At 50.8% G+C, this 20,674-nt stretch overlaps 1 protein-coding gene across 2 annotated transcripts in view; it reads right to left on the reverse strand.

Moving 5' to 3' along the window:
• Window positions 1-20,674, reverse strand: part of ARNT2 (aryl hydrocarbon receptor nuclear translocator 2) — a 202,591-nt gene that overhangs the window by 6,499 nt on the left and 175,418 nt on the right. For both annotated transcript variants that reach the window (XM_038767479.1, XM_038767478.1), the window contains exons 13-17: window positions 19,492-19,564; window positions 19,196-19,319; window positions 17,197-17,296; window positions 16,063-16,201; window positions 14,442-14,607 (exon numbers count right to left, since the gene is read on the reverse strand). In XM_038767479.1, the coding sequence (XP_038623407.1) occupies window positions 14,442-14,607; window positions 16,063-16,201; window positions 17,197-17,296; window positions 19,196-19,319; window positions 19,492-19,564 (602 nt within the window). The remainder of the gene's footprint in view (window positions 1-14,441; window positions 14,608-16,062; window positions 16,202-17,196; window positions 17,297-19,195; window positions 19,320-19,491; window positions 19,565-20,674) is intronic.

Below are 20,674 nucleotides of genomic sequence, written 5' to 3' on the forward strand. Positions count from 1 at the left end.
TGTTTTCTCATCTGAAAAATGGGGATAAAATACTTGTTCTCCCTCCCCAGTCTACGGAGACGTGGGACAGAGACGGGGTCCGACCTGTTTATTTTGGATCTGCCCGGTGCCCAGTACAGTGCTTGGCACATAGTAAGCTCTTAACAAACCCCACTAGTGAGGCAGCATGACTTAGTGGACAGAACCCAGGACTGGGAATCAGAAGGACCTGGGTTCTAACCCTGCCTCCGCCACTTTTCAACTGTGCGACCCCGGGAAAGTTGCTTAACTTCTCTGTGCCCCAGTTCCTTCATCTGTAAAATAGAAAGTAAGACCGTGAGCCCGTTGTGGGCATGGAATGTGTCTGTTTATTGTTGTATCATAATCACCCAAGCTCTTACTATGGTGTTCAAGTAAGTGCTCAATAAATACGATTGAATGAATGAACGTGGGACATGGACCGTGTCCAATCTCATGACCTTGTATCTACCCCAGCGCTTAGTACAGTGCCTGACATAAAGTAAGCGCTTAACAAATATCAATTATTATTATTACTATTACTACCCATGGCTCAGTGGAAAGGGCACGGGCTTTGGAGTCAGAGGTCATAGGTTCAAATCCCGGCTCCGCCAATTGTCAGCTGTGTGACTTTGGGCAAGTCACTTCATTTCTCTGTGCCTCAGTCCCCTCATGTGTAAAATGGGGATGAAGACTGTGAGCCCCATGTAGGACAACCTGATCACCTTGTATCCTCCCCAGCGCTTAGAACATCATCATCACCATCAACAGTGCTTTGCACATAGTAAGCACTTAACAAATACCATCATTATTATTATTATTAGGGATGAGAGAAGCAGCACAGTGTAGTGGATACAGCACAGGCCTAGGACGCAGAAGGTCATGGGTTCCACCCCCACCCGCCACTCGTCCACTGTGTGACCTTGGGCAAGTCGCTTCACTTCTCTGTGCCGCAGTTACCTCATCTGTAAAATGGGGATTGAGAGTGCGAGCCCCACATAGGACAGGGACTTCATCATCAATTGTATTTATTGAGCGCTTACTGTGTGCGGAGCATTGTACTAAGCGCTTGGGAAGTACAAGTTGGCAACGTATAGAGACAGTCCCCACCCAACAGTGGGCTCACAGTCTAAAAGGTAGTCACAAGGTTTCTGCTGCATAGGGACGGGGCATGGGCCTGGTAGTCACAAGCTTTGCTGCCATTTGTCTGCTGCATGGGGTTAGGGCACGGGCCTGGGAGTCATCATCATCAATCGTATTTATTGAGCGCTTACTGTGTGCAGAGCACTGTACTAAGCGCTCGGGAAGTACAAGTTGGCAACATATAGGGACAGCCCCTACCCAACAGTGGGCTCACAGTCTAAAAGGTAGTCACAAGGTTTCTGCTGCATAGGGATGGGGCATGGGCCTGGGAGTCACAAGCTTTGCTGCCATTTGTCTGCTGCATGGGGTTAGGGCACGGGCCTGGGCCTGGAAGTCATCATCATCAATCGTATTTATTGAGCGCTTACTGTGTGCAGAGTGCTGTACTAAGCGCTTGGGAAGTACAAGTTGGTAACATAAAGAGACAGTCCCTACCCAACAGTGGGCTCACAGTCTAAAAGGTAGTCACAAGGTTTCTGCTGCATAGGGACGGGGCATGGGCCTGGTAGTCACAAGGTTTGCTGCCACAGTCACAAGGTTTGCTGCCATTTGTCTGCTGCACGGGGTTAGGGAATGGGCCTGGTAGTCACCATCATCAATCGTATTTACTTAGCACTTACTGTGTGCAGAGCAGTGTACTAAGCGCTTGGGAAGTACAAGTTGGCAACATATAGAGACAGTCCCCACCCAACAGTGGGCTCACAGTCTAAAAGGTAGTCACAAGGTTTCTGCAGCATAGGGATGGGGCATGGGCCTGGTAGTCACAACCTTTGCTGCCATTTGTCTGCTGCATGGGGTTAGGGCACGGGCCTGGGCCTGGGTGTCATCATCATGAATCGTATTTATTGAGCGCTAACTTTGTGCAGAGCACTGTACTAAGCGCTCGGGAAGTACAAGTTGGAAACATATAGAGACAGTCCCTACCCAACAGTGGGCTCACAGTCTAAAAGGTAGTCACAAGGTTTCTGCTGCATAGGGACGGGGCATGGGCCTGGTAGTCACAAGCTTTGCTGCCATTTGTCTGCTGCATGGGGTTAGGGCACGGGCCTGGGAGTCATCATCATCAATCGTATTTATTGAGCGCTTACTGTGTGTAGAGCGCTGTACTAAGCACTTGGGAAGTGCAAGTTGGCAACATATAGAGACAGTCCATACCCAACAGTGGGCTCACAGTCTAAAAGGTAGTCACAAGGTTTCTGCTGCATAGGGACGGGGCATGGGCCTGGGAGTCACAAGCTTTGCTGCCATTTGTCTGCTGCATGGGGTTAGGGCACGGGCCTGGGAGTTATCATCATCAATCGTATTTATTGAGCGCTTACTGTGTGCAGAGAACTGTACTAAGCGCTCGGGAAGTACAAGTTGGCAACGTATAGAGATAGTCCCTACCCAACAGTGGGCTCACAGTCTAAAAGGTAGTCACAAGGTTTCTGCTGCATAGGGATGGGGCATGGGCCTGGTAGTCACAAGCTTTGCTGCCATTTGTCTGCTGCATGGGGTTAGGGCACGGGCCTGGGCCTGGGAATCATCATCATCAATCGTATTTATTGAGCACTTACTGTGTGCAGAGCGCTGTACTAAGCACTTGGGAAGTACAAGTTGGCAACATATAGAGACAGTCCCTACCCAACAGTGGGCTCACAGTCTAAAAGGTAGTCACAAAGTTTCTGCTGCACAGGGATGGGGCATGGGCCTGGTAGTCACAAGCTTTGCTGCCATTTGTCTGCTGCATGGGGTTAGGGCACGGGCCTGGGCCTGGGAGTCATCATCATCAATCGTATTTATTGAGTGCTAACTTTGTGCAGAGCACTGTACTAAGCGCTCGGGAAGTACAAGTTGGCAACGTATAGAGACAGTCCCTACCCAACAGTGGGCTCACAGTCTAAAAGGTAGTCACAAGGTTTCTGCAGCATAGGGATGGGGCACGGGCCTGGGAGTCACAAGCTTTGCTGCCATTTGTCTGCTGCATGGGGTTACGGCATGGGCCTGGTAGTCATCATCATCAATCGCATTTATTGAGTGCTTACTGTGTGCAGAGCACTGTACTAAACGCTCGGGAAGTACAAGTTGATGACACCCAGATCTACATCTCTCCCCTTGCTCTCTCCCCCTCTCTCCAGGCTCGCATCTCCTCCTGCCTTCAGGACATCTCCATCTGGATGTCTGCCCACCACCTAAAGCTCAACATGTCAAAGACTGAACTCCTTGTCTTCCCTCCCAAACCTTGTCCTCTCCCTGACTTTCCCATCTCTGTTGACGGCACTACCATCCTTCCCGTCTCACAAGCCCGCAAACTTGGTGTCATCCTTGACTCCGCTCTCTCATTCACCCCTCACATCCAAGCCGTCACCAAAACCTGCCGGTCTCAGCTCCGCAACATTGCCAAGATCCGCCCTTTCCTCTCCATCCAAACTGCTACCCTGCTCATTCAAGCTCTCATCCTATCCCGTCTGGACTACTGCATCAGCCTTCTCTCTGATCTCCCATCCTCGTGTCTCTCTCCACTTCAATCCATACTTCATGCTGCTGCCCGGATTATCTTTGTCCAGAAACGCTCTGGGCATATTACTCCCCTCCTCAAAAATCTCCAGTGGCTACCAATCAATCTGCGCAGCAGGCAGAAACCCCTCACCCTGGGCTTCAAGGCTGTCCATCACCTCGCCCCCTCCAACCTCACCTCCCTTTTCTCACTACTGCCCAGCCCGCACCCTCCGCTCCTCCGCCGCTAATCTCCTCACCGTACCTCGTTCTCGCCTGTCCCGCCATCGACCCCCGGCCCACGTCATCCCCCGGGCCTGGAATGCCCTCCCTCTGCCCATCCCCCAAGCTAGCTCTCTTCCTCCCTTCAAGGCCCTGCTGAGAGCTCACCTCCTCCAGGAGGACTTCCAAGACTGAGCCCCTTTCTTCCACTCCTCCTCGTCCCTTTCCATCCCCCCCATCTTACCTCCTTCCCTTCCCCACAGCACCTGTATATATGTATATATGTTTGTACATATTTATTACTCTATTTATTTATTTATTTTACTTGTACATATCTATCCTATTTATTTTATTTTGTTAGTATGTTTGGTTTTATTCTCTGTCTCCCCCTTTTAGACTGTGAGCCCACTGTTGGGTAGGGACTGTCTCTATATGTTGCCAATTTGTACTTCCCAAGCGCTTAGTACAGTGCGCTGCATATAGTAAGCGCTCAATAAATATGATTGATGATGATGATGATGATGATACAAGTTGGCAACATATATAGACAGTCCCGTCCCCACCCAACAGTGGGCTCACAGTCTAAAAGGTAGTCACAAGGTTTCTGCTGCACAGGGACGGGGCATGGGCCTGGTAGTCACAAGGTTTGCTGCCATTTGTCTGCTGCATGAGGTTAGGACACGGGCCTGGGAGTCATCATCATCAATCGTATTTATTGAGCGCTTACTGTGTGCAGAGCACTGTACTAAGCGCTTGGGAAGTACAAGTTGGCAACATATACAGTCCCTACCCAACAGTGGGCTCACAGTCTAAAAGGTAGTCACAAGGATTCTGCTGCATAGGGATGGGGCATGGGCCTGGGAGTCACAAGCTTTGCTGCCATATGTCTGCTGCATGGGGTTAGGGCACGGGCCTGGGCCTGGGCGTCATCATCATCAATCGTATTTATTGAGCACTTACTGTGTGCAGAGCGCTGTACTAAGCGCTCGGGAAGTACAAGTTGGCAACGTATAGAGACAGTCCCTACCCAACAGTGGGCTCACATTCTAAAAGGTAGTCACAAGGTTTCTGCTGCATAGGGACGGGGCATGGGCCTGGGTGTCACAAGCTTTGCTGCCATTTGTCTGCTGCATGGGGTTAGGGCACGGGCCAGGGAGTCATCATCATCAGTCGTATTTATTGAGCACTAACTTTGTGCAGAGCACTGTATTAAGCGCTCGGGAAGTACAAGTTGGCAACATATAGAGACAGTCCCTACCCAACAGTGGGCTCACAGTCTAAAGGGTAGTCACAAGGTTTCTGCTGCATAGGGACGGGGCATGGGCCTGGGAGTCACAAGCTTTGCTGCCATTTGTCTGCTGCATGGGGTTAGGGCACGGGCCTGGGCCTGGAAGTTATCATCATCAATCGTATTTATTGAGCACTTACTGTGTGCAGAGCATTGTACTAAGCGCTTGGGAAGTACAACATATAGAGACAGTCCCTACCCAACAGTGGGCTCACAGTCTAAAAGGTAGTCACAAGGTTTCTGCTGCATAGGGACGGGGCATGGGCCTGGGAGTCACAAGGTTTGCTGCCATTTGTCTGCTGCATGGGGTTACGGCACTGGCCTGGTAGTCATCATCATCAATCGTATTTATTGAGCGCTTACTGTGTGCAGAGCGCTGTACTAAGCGCTTGGGAAGTACAAGTTGGCAACATATAGAGCCAGTCCCTACCCAACAGTGGGCTCACAGTCTAAAAGGTAGTCACAAGGTTTCTGCTGCATAGGGACGGGGCATGGGCCTGGGAGTCACAAGCTTTGCTGCCATTTGTCTGCTGCATGGGGTTAGGGCACGGGCCTGGGCCTGGGAGTCATCGTCATCAATTGTATTTATTGAGCGCTTACTGTGTGCAGAGCGCTGTACTAAGCGCTTGGGAAGTACAAGTTGGCAACATATAGAGACAGTCCCTACCCAACAGTGGGCACACAGTCTAAAAGGTAGTCACAAGGTTTCTGCTGCATAGGGATGGGGCATGGGCCTGGTAGTCACAAGCTTTGCTGCCATTTGTCTGCTGCATGGGGTTAGGGCACGGGCCTGGGAGTCATCATCATCAATCGTATTTATTGAGCGCTTCCTGTGTGCAGAGCACTGTACTAAGCACTTGGGAAGTACAAGTTGGCAACATATAGAGACAGTCCCTACCCAACAGTGGGCTCACAGTCTAAAAGGTAGTCACAAGGTTTCTGCTGCATAGGAATGGGGCATGGGCCTGGGAGTCACAAGCTTTGCTGCCATTTGTCTGCTGCATGGGGTTACGGCACGGGCCTGGGAGTCATCATCATCAATCGTATTTATTGAGCGCTTACTGTGTGCAGAGCACTGTACTAAGCGCTCGGGAAGTACAAGTTGGCAACACATAGAGACAGTCCCTACCCAACAGTGGGCTCACAGTCTAAAAGGTAGTCACAAGGTTTCTGCTGCATAGGGATGGGGCACGGGCCTGGGAGTCACAAGGTTTGCTGCCATTTGTCTGCTGCATAGGGTTACGGCACGGGCCTGGTAGTCATCATCATCAATCGTATTTATTGAGCGCTTACTGTGTGCAGAGCACTGTACTAAACGCTCGGGAAGTACAAGTTGATGACACCCAGATCTACATCTCTCCCCTTGCTCTCTCCCCCTCTCTCCAGGCTCGCATCTCCTCCTGCCTTCAGGACATCTCCATCTGGATGTCTGCCCGCCACCTAAAGCTCAACATGTCAAAGACTGAACTCCTTGTCTTCCCTCCCAAACCTTGTCCTCTCCCTGACTTTCCCATCTCTGTTGACGGCACTACCATTCTTCCCGTCTCACAAGCCCGCAACCTTGGTGTCATCCTCGACTCCGCTCTCTCATTCACCCCTCACATCCAAGCCGTCACCAAAACCTGCCGGTCTCAGCTCCGCAACATTGCCAAGATCCGCCCTTTCCTCTCCATCCCAACCACTACCCTGCTCATTCAAGCTCTCATCCTATCCCGTCTGGACTACTGCATCAGCCTTCTCTCTGATCTCCCATCCTCGTGTCTCTCTCCACTTCAATCCATACTTCATGCTGCTGCCCAGATTATCTTTGTCCAGAAACGCTCTGGGCATATTACTCCCCTCCTCAAAAATCTCCAGTGGCTACCAATCAATCTGCGCAGCAGGCAGAAACCCCTCACCCTGGGCTTCAAGGCTGTCCATCACCTCGCCCCCTCCAACCTCACCTCCCTTTTCTCCTTCTACTGCCCAGCCCACACCCTCCGCTCCTCTGCCGCTAATCTTCTCACCGTACCTTGTTCTCGCCTGTCCCGCCATCAACCCCCGGCCCACCTCATCCCCCGGGCCTGGAATGCCCTCCCTCTGCCCATCCCCCAAGCAAGCTCTCTTCCTCCCTTCAAGGCCCTGCTGAGAGCTCACCTCCTCCAGGAGGCCTTCCCAGACTGAGCCCCTTCCTTCCTCTCCTCCTCGTCCCCCTCTCCATCCCCCTCATCTTACCTCCTTCCCTTCCCCTGTATATATGTATATATGTTTGTACATATTTATTACTCTATTTATTTTACTTGTACATATCTATCCTATTTATTTTATTTTGTTAGTATGTTTGGTTTTATTCTCTGTCTCCCCCTTTTAGACTGTGAGCCCACTGTTGGGTAGGGACTGTCTCTATATGTTGCCAATTTGTACTTCCCAAGCGCTTAGTACAGTGCTCTGCATATAGTAAGCGCTCAATAAATATGATTGACGATGATGATGATGATGATACAAGTTGGCAACATATAGAGACAGTCCCCACCCAACAGTGGGCTCACAGTCTAAAAGGCAGTCACAAGGTTTCTGCTGCATAGGGATGGGGCATGGGCCTGGGAGTCACAAGCTTTGCTGCCATTTGTCTGCTGCATGGGGTTAGGGCACGGACCTGGGCCTGGGAGTCATCATCATCAATCGTATTTATTGAGCCCTTACTGTGTGCAGAGCACTGTACTAAGCTCTTGGGAAGTACAAGTTGGCAACATATAGAGACAGTCCCTACCCAACAGTGGGCTCACAGTCTAAATGGTAGTCACAAGGATTCTGCTGCATAGGGATGGGGCATGGGCCTGGGAGTCACAAGCTTTGCTGCGATTTGCCTGCTGCATGGGGTTAGGGCACGGGCCTGGGAGTCATCATCATCAATTGTATTTATTGAGCGCTAACTTTGTGCAGAGCACTGTACTAAGCGCTCGGAAGTACAAGTTGGCAACGTATAGAGACAGTCCCTACCCAACAGTGGGCTCACAGTCTAAAAGGTAGTCACAAGATTTCTGCTGCATAGGGACGGGGCATGGGCCTGGTAGTCACAGGCTTTGCTGCCATTTGTCTGCTGCATGGGGTTAGGGCACGGGCCTGGGAGTCATCATCATCAATCGTATTTATTGAGCGCTTAATTTGTGCAGAGAACTGTACGAAGCCCTTGGGAAGTACAAGTTGGCAACGTATAGAGACAGTCCCTACCCAACAGTGGGCTCACAGTCTAAAAGGTAGTCACAAGGATTCTTCTGCATAGGGATGGGGCACGGGCCTGGGAGTCACAAGATTTGCTGCCATTTGTCTGCTGCATGGGGTTAGGGCACGGGCCTGGGAGTCATCATCATCAATTGTATTTATTGAGCACTAACTTTGTGCAGAGCACTGTACTAAGCGTTCGGAAGTACAAGTTGGCAACGTATAGAGACAATCCCTACCCAACAGTGGGCTCACAGTCTAAAAGGTAGTCACAAGATTTCTGCTGCATAGGGACGGGGCATGGGCCTGGTAGTCACAAGCTTTGCTGCCATTTGTCTGCTGCACGGGGTTAGGGCACGGGCCTGGGAGTCATCATCATCAATCGTATTTATTGAGCGCTTAATTTGTGCAGAGAACTGTACGAAGCCCTTGGGAAGTACAAGTTGGCAACGTATAGAGACAGTCCCTACCCAATAGTGGGCTCACAATCTAAAAGGTAGTCACAAGGTTTCTGCTGCATAGGGATTGGGGCATGGGTCTGGTAGTCACAAGCTTTGCTGCCATTTGTCTGCTGCATGGGGTTAGGGCACGGGCCTGGGAGTCATCATCATCAACCGTATTTATTGAGCGCTTACTGTGTGCAGAGCACTGTACTAAGCGCTCGGAAAGTACAAGTTGGCAACGTATAGAGACAGTCCCTACCCAACAGTGGGCTCACAGTCTAAAAGGTAGTCACAAGGTTTCTGCTGCACAGGGACGGGGCATGGGCCTGGTAGTCACAAGCTTTGCTGCCATTTGTCTGCTGCATGGGGTAACGGCACGGGCCTGGGAGTCATCATCATCAATCGTATTTATTGAGCGCTTACTGTGTGCAGAGAACTGTACTAAGCGCTCGGGAAGTACAAGTTGGCAACATATAGAGACAGTCCCTACCCAACAGTGGGCTCACAGTCTAAAATGTAGTCACAAGTTTTCTGTTGCATAGGGACGGGGCATGGGCCTGGGAGTCACAAGCTTTGCTGCCATTTGTCTGCTACGTGGGGTTAGGGCACGGGCCTGGGCCTGGGAGTCATCATCAACAATCGTATTTATTGAGCGCTAACTTTGTGCAGAGCACTGTACTAAGCGCTCGGGAAGTACAAGTTGGCAACGTATAGAGACAGTCCCTACCCAACAGTGGGCTCACAGTCTAAAAGGTAGTCACAAGGTTTCTGCTGCATAGGGACGGGGCATGGGCCTGGGAGTCACAAGCTTTGCTGCCATTTGTCTGCTGCATGGGGTTAGGGCACGGGCCTGGGCCTGGGAGTCATCATCATTAATCGTATTTATTGAGCGCTTACTGTGTGCAGAGCGCTGTACTAAGCGCTTGGGAAGTGCACGTTGGCAACACATAGAGACAGTCCCTACCCAATAGTGGGCTCACAGTCTAAAAGGTAGTCACAAGGTTTCTGCTGCATAGGGATGGGGCATGGGCCTGGTAGTTACAAGGTTTGCTGCCATTTGTCTGCTGCATGGGGTTAGGGCATGGGCCTGGGAGTCATCATCATCAATCGTATTTATTGAGTGCTTACTGTGTGCAGAGCGCTGTACTAAGCGCTTGGGAAGTACAAGTTGGCAACATATACAGTCCCCACCCAACAGTGGGCTCACAGCCTAAATGGTAGTCACAAGGTTACTGCTGCATAGGGACGGGGCATGGGCCTGGTAGTCACAAGGTTTGCTGCCATTTGTCTGCTGCATATGGTTAGGGCACGGGCCTGGGAGTCATCATCATCAATCGTATTTATTGAGCGCTTACTGTGTGCAGAGCGCTGTACTAAGCGCTCGGGAAGTACAAGCTGGCAACATATAGAGACAGTCCCTACCCAACAGTGGGCTCACAGTCTAAAAGGTAGTCACAAGGTTTCTGCTGCATAGGGACGGGGCATGGGCCTGGTAGTCACAAGTTTTGCTGCCATTTGTCTGCTGCATGGGGTTAGGGCACGGGCCTGGGAGTCATCATCATCAATCGTATTTATTGAGCGCTAACTTTGTGCAGAGCACTGTACTAAGCGCTCGGGAAGTACAAGTTGGCAACATATAGAGACAATCCCTACCCAACAGTGGGCTCACAGTCTAAAAGGTAGTCACAAGGTTTCTGCTGCATAGGGACAGGGCACGGGCCTGGGAGTCACAAGCTTTGCTGCCATTTGTCTGCTCCATGGGGTTACGGCGCGGGCCTGGTAGTCATCATCATCAATCGTATTTATTGAGCGCTTACTGCGTGCAGAGCACTGTACTAAACGCTCGAGAAGTACAAGTTGATGACACCCAGATCTACATCTGCTCCTGCTCTGCCCCTGCTCTCTCCCCCTCTCTCCAGGCTCGCATCTCCTCCTGCCTTCAGGACATCTCCATCTGGATGTCTGCCCGCCACCTAAAGCTCAACAGGTCGAAGACTGAACTCCTTGTCTTCCCTCCCAAACCTTGTCCTCTCCCTGACTTTCCCATCTCTGTTGACGGCACTACCATCCTTCCCGTCTCACAAGCCCGCAACCTTGGTGTCATCCTCGACTCCGCTCTCTCATTCACCCCTCACATCCAAGCCGTCACCAAAACCCGCCTGTCTCAGCTCCGCAACATTGCCAAGATCCGCCCTTTCCTCTCCATCCAAACTGCTACCCTGCTCATTCAAGCTCTCATCCTATCCCGTCTGGACTACTGCACCAGCCTTCTCTCTGATCTCCCATCCTCGTGTCTCTCTCCACTTCAATCCATACTTCATGCTGCTGCCCGGATTATCTTTGTCCAGAAACGCTCTGGGCATATTACTCCCCTCCTCAAAAATCTTCAGTGGCTACCAATCAATCTGCACATCAGGCAGAAACTCCTCACCCTGGGCTTCAAGGCTCTCCATCACCTCGCCCCCTCCTACCTCACCTCCCTTCTCTCCTTCTACTGCCCAGCCCGCAACCTCCGCTCCTCCACCGCTAATCTCCTCACTGTACCTCGTTCTCGCCTGTCCCGCCGTCGACCCCCGGCCCACGTCATCCCCCGGGTCTGGAAAGCCCTCCCTCTGCCCCTCTGCCAAGCTAGCTCTCTTCCTCCCTTCAAGGCCCTGCTGAGAGCTCACCTCCTCCAGGAGGCCTTCCCAGACTGAGCCCCTTCCTTCCTCTCCCCCTCGTCCCCCTCTCCATCCCCCATCTTACCTCCTTCCCTTCCCCACATCACCTGTATATATGTATATATGGTTGTACATATTTATTACTCTATTTATTTATTTATTTATTTATTTTACTTGTACATTTCTATCCTATTTATTTTATTTTGTTGGTATGTTTGGTTCTGTTCTCTGTCTCCCCCTTTTAGACTGTGAGCCCACTGTTGGGTAGGGACTGTCTCTATGTGTTGCCAATTTGTACTTCCCAAGCGCTTAGTACAGTGCTCTGCACATAGTAAGCGCTCAATAAATACGATTGATTGATTGATTGATTGCTGCCATTTGTCTGCTGCATGGGGTTAGGGCACGGGCCTGGGCCTTGGAGTCATCATCATCAATCGTCTTTATTGAGCGCTTACTGTGTGCAGAGCACTGTACTAAGCGCTCGGGATGTACAAGTTGGCAACATATAGAGACAGTCCCTAACCAACAGTGGGCTCACAGTCTAAAAGGTAGTCACAAGGTTTCTGCTGCATAGGGACGGGGCATGGGCCTGGTAGTCACAAGCTTTGCTGCCATTTGTCTGCTGCATGGGGTTAGGGCACGGGCCTGGGCCTGGGAGTCATCATCATCGATCGTATTTATTGAGCGCTAACTTTGTGCAGAGCACTGTACTAAGCGCTTGGGAAGTACAAGTTGGAAACATATAGAGACAGTCCCTACCCAACAGTGGGCTCACAGTCTAAAAGGTAGTCACAAGGTTTCTGCTGCATCTGGACGGGGCATGGGTCTGGTAGTCACAAGGTTTGCTGCCATTTGTCTGCTGCATGGGGTTAGGGCACGGGCCTGGGAGTCATCATCATCATCAATCGTATTTATTGAGCGCTTACTGTGTGCAGAGAACTGTACTAAGCGCTCGGGAAGTACAAGTTGGCAACATATAGAGACAGTCCCTACCCAACAGTGGGCTCACAGTCTAAAAGGTAGCACAGGGTTTCTGCTGCATAGGGACGGGGCATGGGCCTGGTAGTCACAAGCTTTGCTGCCATTTGTCTGCTGCATGGGGTTAGGGCACGGGCCTGGGCCTGGGAGTCATCATCATCAATCGCATTTATTGAGCGCTTACTGTGTGCAGAGCGCTGTACTAAGCGCTCGGGAAGTACAAGTTGGCAACGTATGGAGACAGTCCCTACCCAACAGTGGGCTCACAGTCTAAAAGGTAGTCACAAGGTTTCTGCTGCATAGGGACGGGGCATGGGCCTGGGAATCACAAGCTTTGCTGCCATTTGTCTGCTGCATGGGGTTAGGGCACGGGCCTGGGCCTGGGAGTCATCATCATCAATCGTATTTATTGAGCGCTTACTGTGTGCAGAGCGCTGTACTAAGCGCTCGGGAAGTACAAGTTGGCAACGTATAGAGACAATCCCTACCCAACAGTGGGCTCACAGTCTAAAAGGTAGTCACAAGGTTTCTGCTGCATAGGGATGGGGCATGGGCCTGGTAATCACAAGCTTTGCTGCCATTTGTCTGCTGCATGGGGTTAGGGCACGGGCCTGGGAGTTATCATCATCAATTGTATTTATTGAGCACTTACTGTGTGCAGAGCACTGTACTAAGCGCTCGGGAAGTACAAGTTGGCAACATATAGAGACAGTCCCTACCCAACAGTGGGCTCACAGTCTGAAAAGTAGTCACAAGGATTCTGCTGCATAGAGATGGGGCACGGGCCTGGGAGTCAGTCACAAGGTTTGCTGCCATTTGTCTGCTGCATGGGGTTACGGCACGGGCCTGGGAGTCATCATCATCAATCGTATTTATTGAGCGCTTACTGTGTGCAGAGCACTGTACTAAGCGCTTGGGAAGTACACGTTGGCAACGTATAGAGACAGTCCCTACCCAACAGTGGGCTCACAGTCTAAAAGGTAGTCACAAGGTTTCTGCTGTATAGGGACGGGGCATGGGCCTGGTAGTCACAAGCTTTGCTGCCATTTGTCTGCTGCATGGGGTTAGGGCACGGGCCTAGGCCTGGGAATCATCATCATCAATCGTATTTATTGAGCGCTTACTGTGTGCAGAGCACTGTAATAAGCGTTTGGGAAGTACAAGTTGGCAACATATAGAGACAGTCCCTACCCAACAGTGGGCTCACAGTCTAAAAGGTAGTCACAAGGTTTCTGCTGCATAGGGATGGGGCATGGGCCTGGTAGTCACAAGCTTTGCTGCCATTTGTCTGCTGCATGGGGTTGGGGTACGGGCCTGGTAGTCACAAGGTTTGCTGCCATTTGTCTGCTGCATGGGGTTAGGGCATGGGCCTGGTAGTCATCATCATCAATCGTATTTATTAAGTTTTGTCCAACCGGATTTGCTTGTATCCACCCCCGTGCTTAGTACAGTAATAATAATAATAATAATAATAATAATAATAATAATAATAATAGTGGTATTTATGAAGCTCTTACTATGTGCAAAGCACGGTTCTAAGTGCTGGGGAGGTTTCAAGGTGATCAGGTTGTCCTACGGGGGGCTTACAGTTTTAATTCCCATTTTACAGATGAGGGAACTGAGGCCCCAAGAAGTGAAGCGACTTGCCCAATGTCACACAGCTGACAACTGGTGGAGCCAGAATTTGAACCCATGACCTCTGACTCCAAAGCCCGGGCTCTTTCCACTGAGCCACGCTGCTACAGTGCCTTGCACGTAGTAAGCGCTTAGCAAATACCACAATTATTGTCGTTGTTATTATTATGAGAGATGTGCCAACAGGGGCAGCCGCTTTGGAGTTCTAGAAACTTGTAAGGGTGGCTTTCCTTGCCACATGCCCAGAGCAGGCTGAATGGCAGATCGGAGTGCTGCTCAACCACCTGAAATGTTAGAGCCTCTTCTAAAACTCTGACCCAGTTTGAGCCCTCCAGAAACCCAAGAGCCCAGACCCCAGTGTGTTGAGGAAGGAATCGTTCCAGCTGGTTTTCAACCTACCAAATCCCGCGGTCCTGGTGGCGAGGCCGGAGTAGGCGTTTCCGCTTGGCGAGGAGGTGGCCGGACTGGAAAGGGGGCTGAAGGAGGCCGGGTCGGCCGGGTAGGTGTGACTGGTTCCAATCCCAAAGGGAGATGACTGGGTCTTGCTGGACTGGGACGGGATTTGCTAGAGCCCCGGAAAACACAAACAGAAATGTCAGAGAGTTTGCCTTAATAGTAATAACTGCGGTATGTGTTCAGCGCTTGCTGCGTGCCAGACACTGTACTAAGCAGTGGGGTGGATACGAGCATATCGGATTGGACACAGTCTCTGTCCCACCTGGGGTTCCTGTCTCCCCCACTAGACTGTAAGCTTGTTGTGGGCAGGGAATTTGCCAGTTATGTTCTACTACTGTACTCTCCCAAGTGCTTAATACAGTGCTCAGCACACAGTAAGCACTCAGTAAGTATGACTGACTGAATAACTAGTGTCTGCCATCTCCAGGGGGAATGTGCAGGGGTTGCCCAGCTGAAGCAAAGACCCTCGATCTCTCCATCACCCACGATCCCTTCATCTCCCTCCCAACTCTGGAATCATTTAACACAGGAAAAGTTCCATTCATTCATTCATTCATTCATTCATTCAATCGAATTGATTGAGCAATTGCTGTGTGCAGAGCTTTGTACTAAGCGCCCAGGAGAGTACGTTATAACAGTAAACACATTCCTTTGGAATGGCCACTTCAGGCCAGGCTGCTGATATGGGAGGTGGCAGTTTTCTGTTCCAGAGTGAGATGCCCTCCCTTCCCACCAGCCCATTCCAGGGAAGAGGTCTGTTAGGGGCAATACCGGAGAAGCAGCTACTTCTCCTTGCTGGATTCTCAGGTCCTGTAATGATTGCCACTCAGCAATTGTGAGGTAGGGGAATTTCCCTTGAGGGTGTAGGAAGCAGAAGTCAGGAGGACGCTAACTCTCAGGAATGGCTGAGAGGCATCCTAGGAGAGAGAGCCTTGGGTGGGAAAAGAAAAAGTGCTGGAAGAGGCAGAATTGGGTGAGAATAATAATAATTATGAAACTTGTTAAGTACTTACTATGTGCCAAGCACTGTTCTAAGTGCTGGGGTGGATAGAAGCTAATCAGGTTGGACACAGTTTCGGTCCCACATGGGGGTCCTGGTCTTAACCCCCATTTTACTGATGAGGGACCTGAGAAGTGAAGTGACTTGCCTAAGGTCACAGATCAGACATGTAGCAGAGCAGGGATTAGAACCCAGGTCTTCCTGACTCCCAATCCCATTGTCTATCCACTAAGCCACACTGCTTCTGGGAAAGTGCCTGTCTCCTCCAGAGGTGCTGGCAGAGACAGCCTTGGGTGGGAAGAGGGAAGGCACCAGTTCCCTCTGGGATAGGGGTTCCAGAGGGCCAGCTGTTCAGTGATGTCTTCTCCATCCCATACCTAACTGTGGTATTTGTTAGGGGCTTACAATGTGCCAAGCACTGTTCTAAGCACTGTGGTAGTTACAAGGTTATCAGGTTGGACACAGTTCCTGTCCTCCACGGGGTTCTCAGTCTCGATCCCTGTTTTACAGATGAGGTAACTGAGGCCCAGGGAAGTAAAGTGACTTGCCCAAGGTCACACCTACCTGTCCTGGAAATGGTGGGCGACTCCCCGTCCAGGCGACTTGGCTCTGATTCAGCTGGCGGGAGATCTGGGGCAAGCTCTGGCCTGTCGAAGAGGAGGCCTGAATGTCATTCACCCCCGGCACGTGCACCACCGAAGAGCTGGAAGGGAAAATCCAAACTCAGCCGAAAACCTCGGGAGACCCGCTCCAGGCCTCAGTTCGGGCCTAGCTCTTCCCCAGCCAACGCGCCCCATCCCCTGAAAGGGACCGCCTTGCCTGCTTCCTGTTTCCTCTCAGATGTGCTCTTTCTCCTGGTAACTTCCCAAAGCTCCGGATTATTTAAACCAAGTAAAGGGCACTCTCCAATCTGGTTAATTCTACTGAGTATTTCAATCAATCAATCATATTTACTGAGCGGTTGCTATAGGCAGGGCTGTAATAATGATGATTATGGCATTTGTTAAACACTTAATCTATGCCAAGCACTATTCTAAGCATCATCAGGTTGGATACAGTCCCCAGCCCATGTGGGGCTCACAGTCTTAACCCCCATTATACAGATGAGGTAACTGAGGCACAGAGAAGTGGCGGAGCTGGGATTAGAAGCCAGGCTCTTGCTCTAGCCGCTAGGCTTCTCTGTGCTAAAGGCTTGGGAGAGTACAGCACAACAATATAACAGACCCATTTCCTGTCCTTCGATTCTTTTAACCCCTTTCATATTAATGTCTTCTCCCTTTCTAGACTGGTAAAATCATTATGGGAAGGGAACGTTTCTGCTAATTCTGTTGTATTGGATTCACCCAAGCGCTCTCCGTAGGGCTTTGTACCATCCCAAGCGCTTAGTACAGTCCTCTGTACACAGTAAGCGCTCAATAAACACAATTACTGACTGACTGACTCCTCTCTCCAGCCCTTGGGGCCGGCTGGGAAATGGGGGTTGTGGGCAGTTCCTCGACATGGGAGGGTGGAGCCTGCCTAGGGTGGGAATGTCCATTCATTTATTCATTCATTCATTCATTCAATCTTATTTATTGAGCGCTTACTGTGTGCAGAGCCCTGTACTAAGCGCCTGGGAAGTACAAGTTGGCAACATATATCCACCTACCGGTCACCTCTCCCCGCCTTCCCCTTGCCGCCGCCCAGTCCCGTCAGTACCTGAATGCCTTTCCCGACGGTCCGGGCTGGAAGGGGCTTCCTTGGGAGTATAGCTGCTGGTTTCCGGTTGCCGAAGCTGAGGCCATCATTTTCTTGTCCGCTGGGAAAAGCAAACCGCAGGGCAGAGCCATCAGTTTCCTTTCATTCATTAGTTCATTCATTTATTCAACAGTATTTATTGAGCGCTTATTGGGCGAAGGGCACTGGACTAGACACTCGGGAGAGTACAACAGAATAGTGTGAGCCCGTTGTGGGACCGTCTCTATACGTTGCCAACTTGTACTTCCCAAGCGCTTAGTACAGCACTCTGCACACAGTAAGTGCTCAATAAATACGATTGAATGAATGAAGGAATGAGCAGACATATTCCCTTCCCACAATGAGTTTACAGTCTGGAGGGAAGCAAACCGGGACACAGTCCCTGTCCCACATGGGGCTCACAGTCTCAATCCTCATTTTCCAGATGAGGCCACTGAGGCACAGAGAAGTGAAATGGCTTGCCCAGGGTCACACAGCAGACGAATGCTTAGAACAGTGCCAGGGCTTAGAACGGTGCTTGGCTCATAGTAAGCGCTTAACAAATGCCAACATTATTATTATTAAGTGGTGGAGCCTGCTCACTCTGGTGACCTGAGAGTGACCCTCACAGAGCCCTGCAGAAGGGGCCAGGACCAATCCAACAGGAGGAGGTTCCCCCTCTCCACTCTTGCCTGGGACAGGCTCCGTGCGTGGGAGAGACAGAGTGTAGGTTGACGGACGGACAGGAAAGGGAGATGGGATGGTCTTAGTTCCTGTAACAGTTAATCCATAATGGGAGGCGGACTCCCAAAGACCACCGGGAGAATGGGCAAACAGCACAGCTGACAGATCTGAAGTGGGAGGGAGTTCCACACCAGAGGGAGGCCTTGGGCAAGGGGATGGCAGTCAGATAGCAAAAGCAGCATGGCTCAGTGGAAAGAGCCCGGGCTTTGGAGTCAGAGGTCATGGGTTCAAATCCTGGCTCCACCATTTGTCAGCCGTGTGACTTTGGGCAAGTCACTTCACTTTTCTGTGCCTCAGTTCCCTAATCTGTAAAATGGGGATGAAGACTGTGAGCCCCATGTGGGACAACCTGATCACCTTGTGACCTCTCCAGCGCTTAGAACAGTGCTTTGCACATAGTAAGCGCTTAATAAATGCTATGATTATTAGATAGAGTAAGTTGGCATTAGTGGCGGGAAGTTTACGGGCTGGGTCAAAGTAGATCAGCGAGGTAAATTAGGAGGTGGCAAATGGAGAAAAACCAAGTCTCCGTCGACCATAAGCTTGGCTGGTTCTGACACCCGCCTCGAGCAGGCAAATCGCAGAGAGGCCTTGACTCAGCAGTCCCAGCTTCTGCCCTGAGTAGCCCCCTCCCCAGGAGCTGGGCAGCAAGGGAAAGAGGTCTAGGGTGGCTCATGTTGCCCCCCGCTCAGGGGTGACCCTGCATTCCCCGCCGGGTCAGTGGGAATGCAGGCTGTAGGAGAGCGAAGGATACTGTTGCCTGGAAACAAGAGGGAGGTCTTCCCAAGGAGAGATGCAGATGCCACATAATGATAATAATTGTGTATGTGCTAAGCACTTACTTTGCGCCAGGCTCTGTACTAAGCTCTGGGGCGGATACGATCAAATCGAGTTGGATACAGTCCCTGTCCCACCTGGGGCTCACAGTCTTCACAGATGAGGAAACTGAGGCACAGAGAAGTGAAGCGACTTGCCCAAGGTTATACAGCAGGGAAGTGGTGGAGCTGGGATTAGAACCCACGACCTTCTGACTTCCAGCCTGCGCTCTATCCACTACGCCACACTGCTTAGGGTCACCAGCCCCTTCCGCCTGGCTCACGGCCATGAGTGGGCTCAGAGACTCCCAGAGCTGGAAGATCCCCTGGGGTGCCTCTTGTCCAGCCCCAGAACCCATCCGTCCTAACCAGTCCGGGCTGGAAGCGCAGGAAGGGACCAGAACACCCAATGGGCCACTTACAGGCAGTGATTCCTGCAAACATCTCAGCAAACCGAGGGTCCCTCTCCTGGGAGAAGATCGTATCCGCTTTTTCCACCGGCTTCCCAGGCTCGTGGACGCCGGCTGGGATGTTCGGGACGGGGACCTGGGGAAATGTGAAAAATGACCAGCCGCTATCCACCTGCGGGTCACAGACTGCTCCATAGCCCCTGGCCCCCTCCTGCCTCCGCCCCCGTCTTGCTCCTAACCCCGTGGAACACCAGGCCTTTCGTCGGGAAAGCTGAATCTCAGGGTACTCCGTTCCCTGGAAATTTCACCTGAGACAAGTCATATGAAGACAATCCGTCTCTCTGGTGGACTTCCAGCTCTGCTTGTTGCTGCTGGAGTTGCCTACAGGGGAGGGAAAATGACGACAGTTAAGGGAGACACAAAGACTTGCTCCTTCCCAAGGGCTCAGGGCTGTGGTGACTGTCAGTCCCTCTTTCTGATTCCTTGGATCAAACTTCCTGCAAATGCCTCAAGTTTTATGTTTATTAAGATTGTGAGCCCCATGTGGGACAGGGACTGTGTCCAATCTGATTAGCTTGTATCTACCCCAGCGCTTAGTACAGTGTCTGGCATATAGCAGACACTTAACAAATACCACACAAACACACACACAAAAAGACAAAACCAAAGTTTTCTATCTTCTCAAGAAAGATCCATCTCTAAGTCCATAATTTCTGGCTGATAGCTCTGTTTGCCTGGTGTCTCTGGTCCTCATTCTACGTGATTTCTGGGTGTCCCACCTCATCCACAGAACTGTAAGCTTGTTTTGGGCAGAGAACGTGTCTGTTTATTGTTGAACTGTACTCTCCCAAGTACTTGGTACAGTACTCTGCAAACAGTAAGCGTTCAATAAATACAATTGACTGAGAAGGTTAGATTCCCCAGTGGGATATAGGAAAGTTCCGTCTTGGATTTTCTCACTGGCTCATTTTTCATTCATGTTTCAGAAAAACCTTTGGGGCTATTTCAACAATCAATAGTATTTACTGAGCGCTTATTGTGTGCCAAGACGGAATTGGCCACTTGGGAGAGTTTGAGACAATATAATTGGTAGACATGATCTCTGCCTCCAAAGAGTTTATAGTCTAGAGGGGGACTTTACGGTCTAGAGGGGGCCTTCGGGAGAGAGTTCATTCATTCATTTATTTAATCATATTTATTGAGTGCTAACTTTGTGCAGAATACTATACTAAGCACTTGGGAGAGTACAATAAACAGACACATTCACATTCCCTGCCTACAATCAGCTTACAGTATAGAGTGGGGGAGAAAGACATTAAAATAACTAAATAAATTACAGATGTGTACATAAGTGCTTTGGGGCTGGGATGGGGAGTGATGAATAAAGGGAGCAGGTCAGCATGAGGCAGAAGGGAGTTGAAGAAAAGGACAAGAGGAAAGGTCTCTTGGAGGAGATGTGCCTTCAAAAAGGCTTTGAAGCAGGGGAGAGGA

The sequence above is a fragment of the Tachyglossus aculeatus genome, chromosome 26, assembly GCF_015852505.1.
Source record: "Tachyglossus aculeatus isolate mTacAcu1 chromosome 26, mTacAcu1.pri, whole genome shotgun sequence".
Taxonomy (NCBI): domain Eukaryota; kingdom Metazoa; phylum Chordata; class Mammalia; order Monotremata; family Tachyglossidae; genus Tachyglossus; species Tachyglossus aculeatus.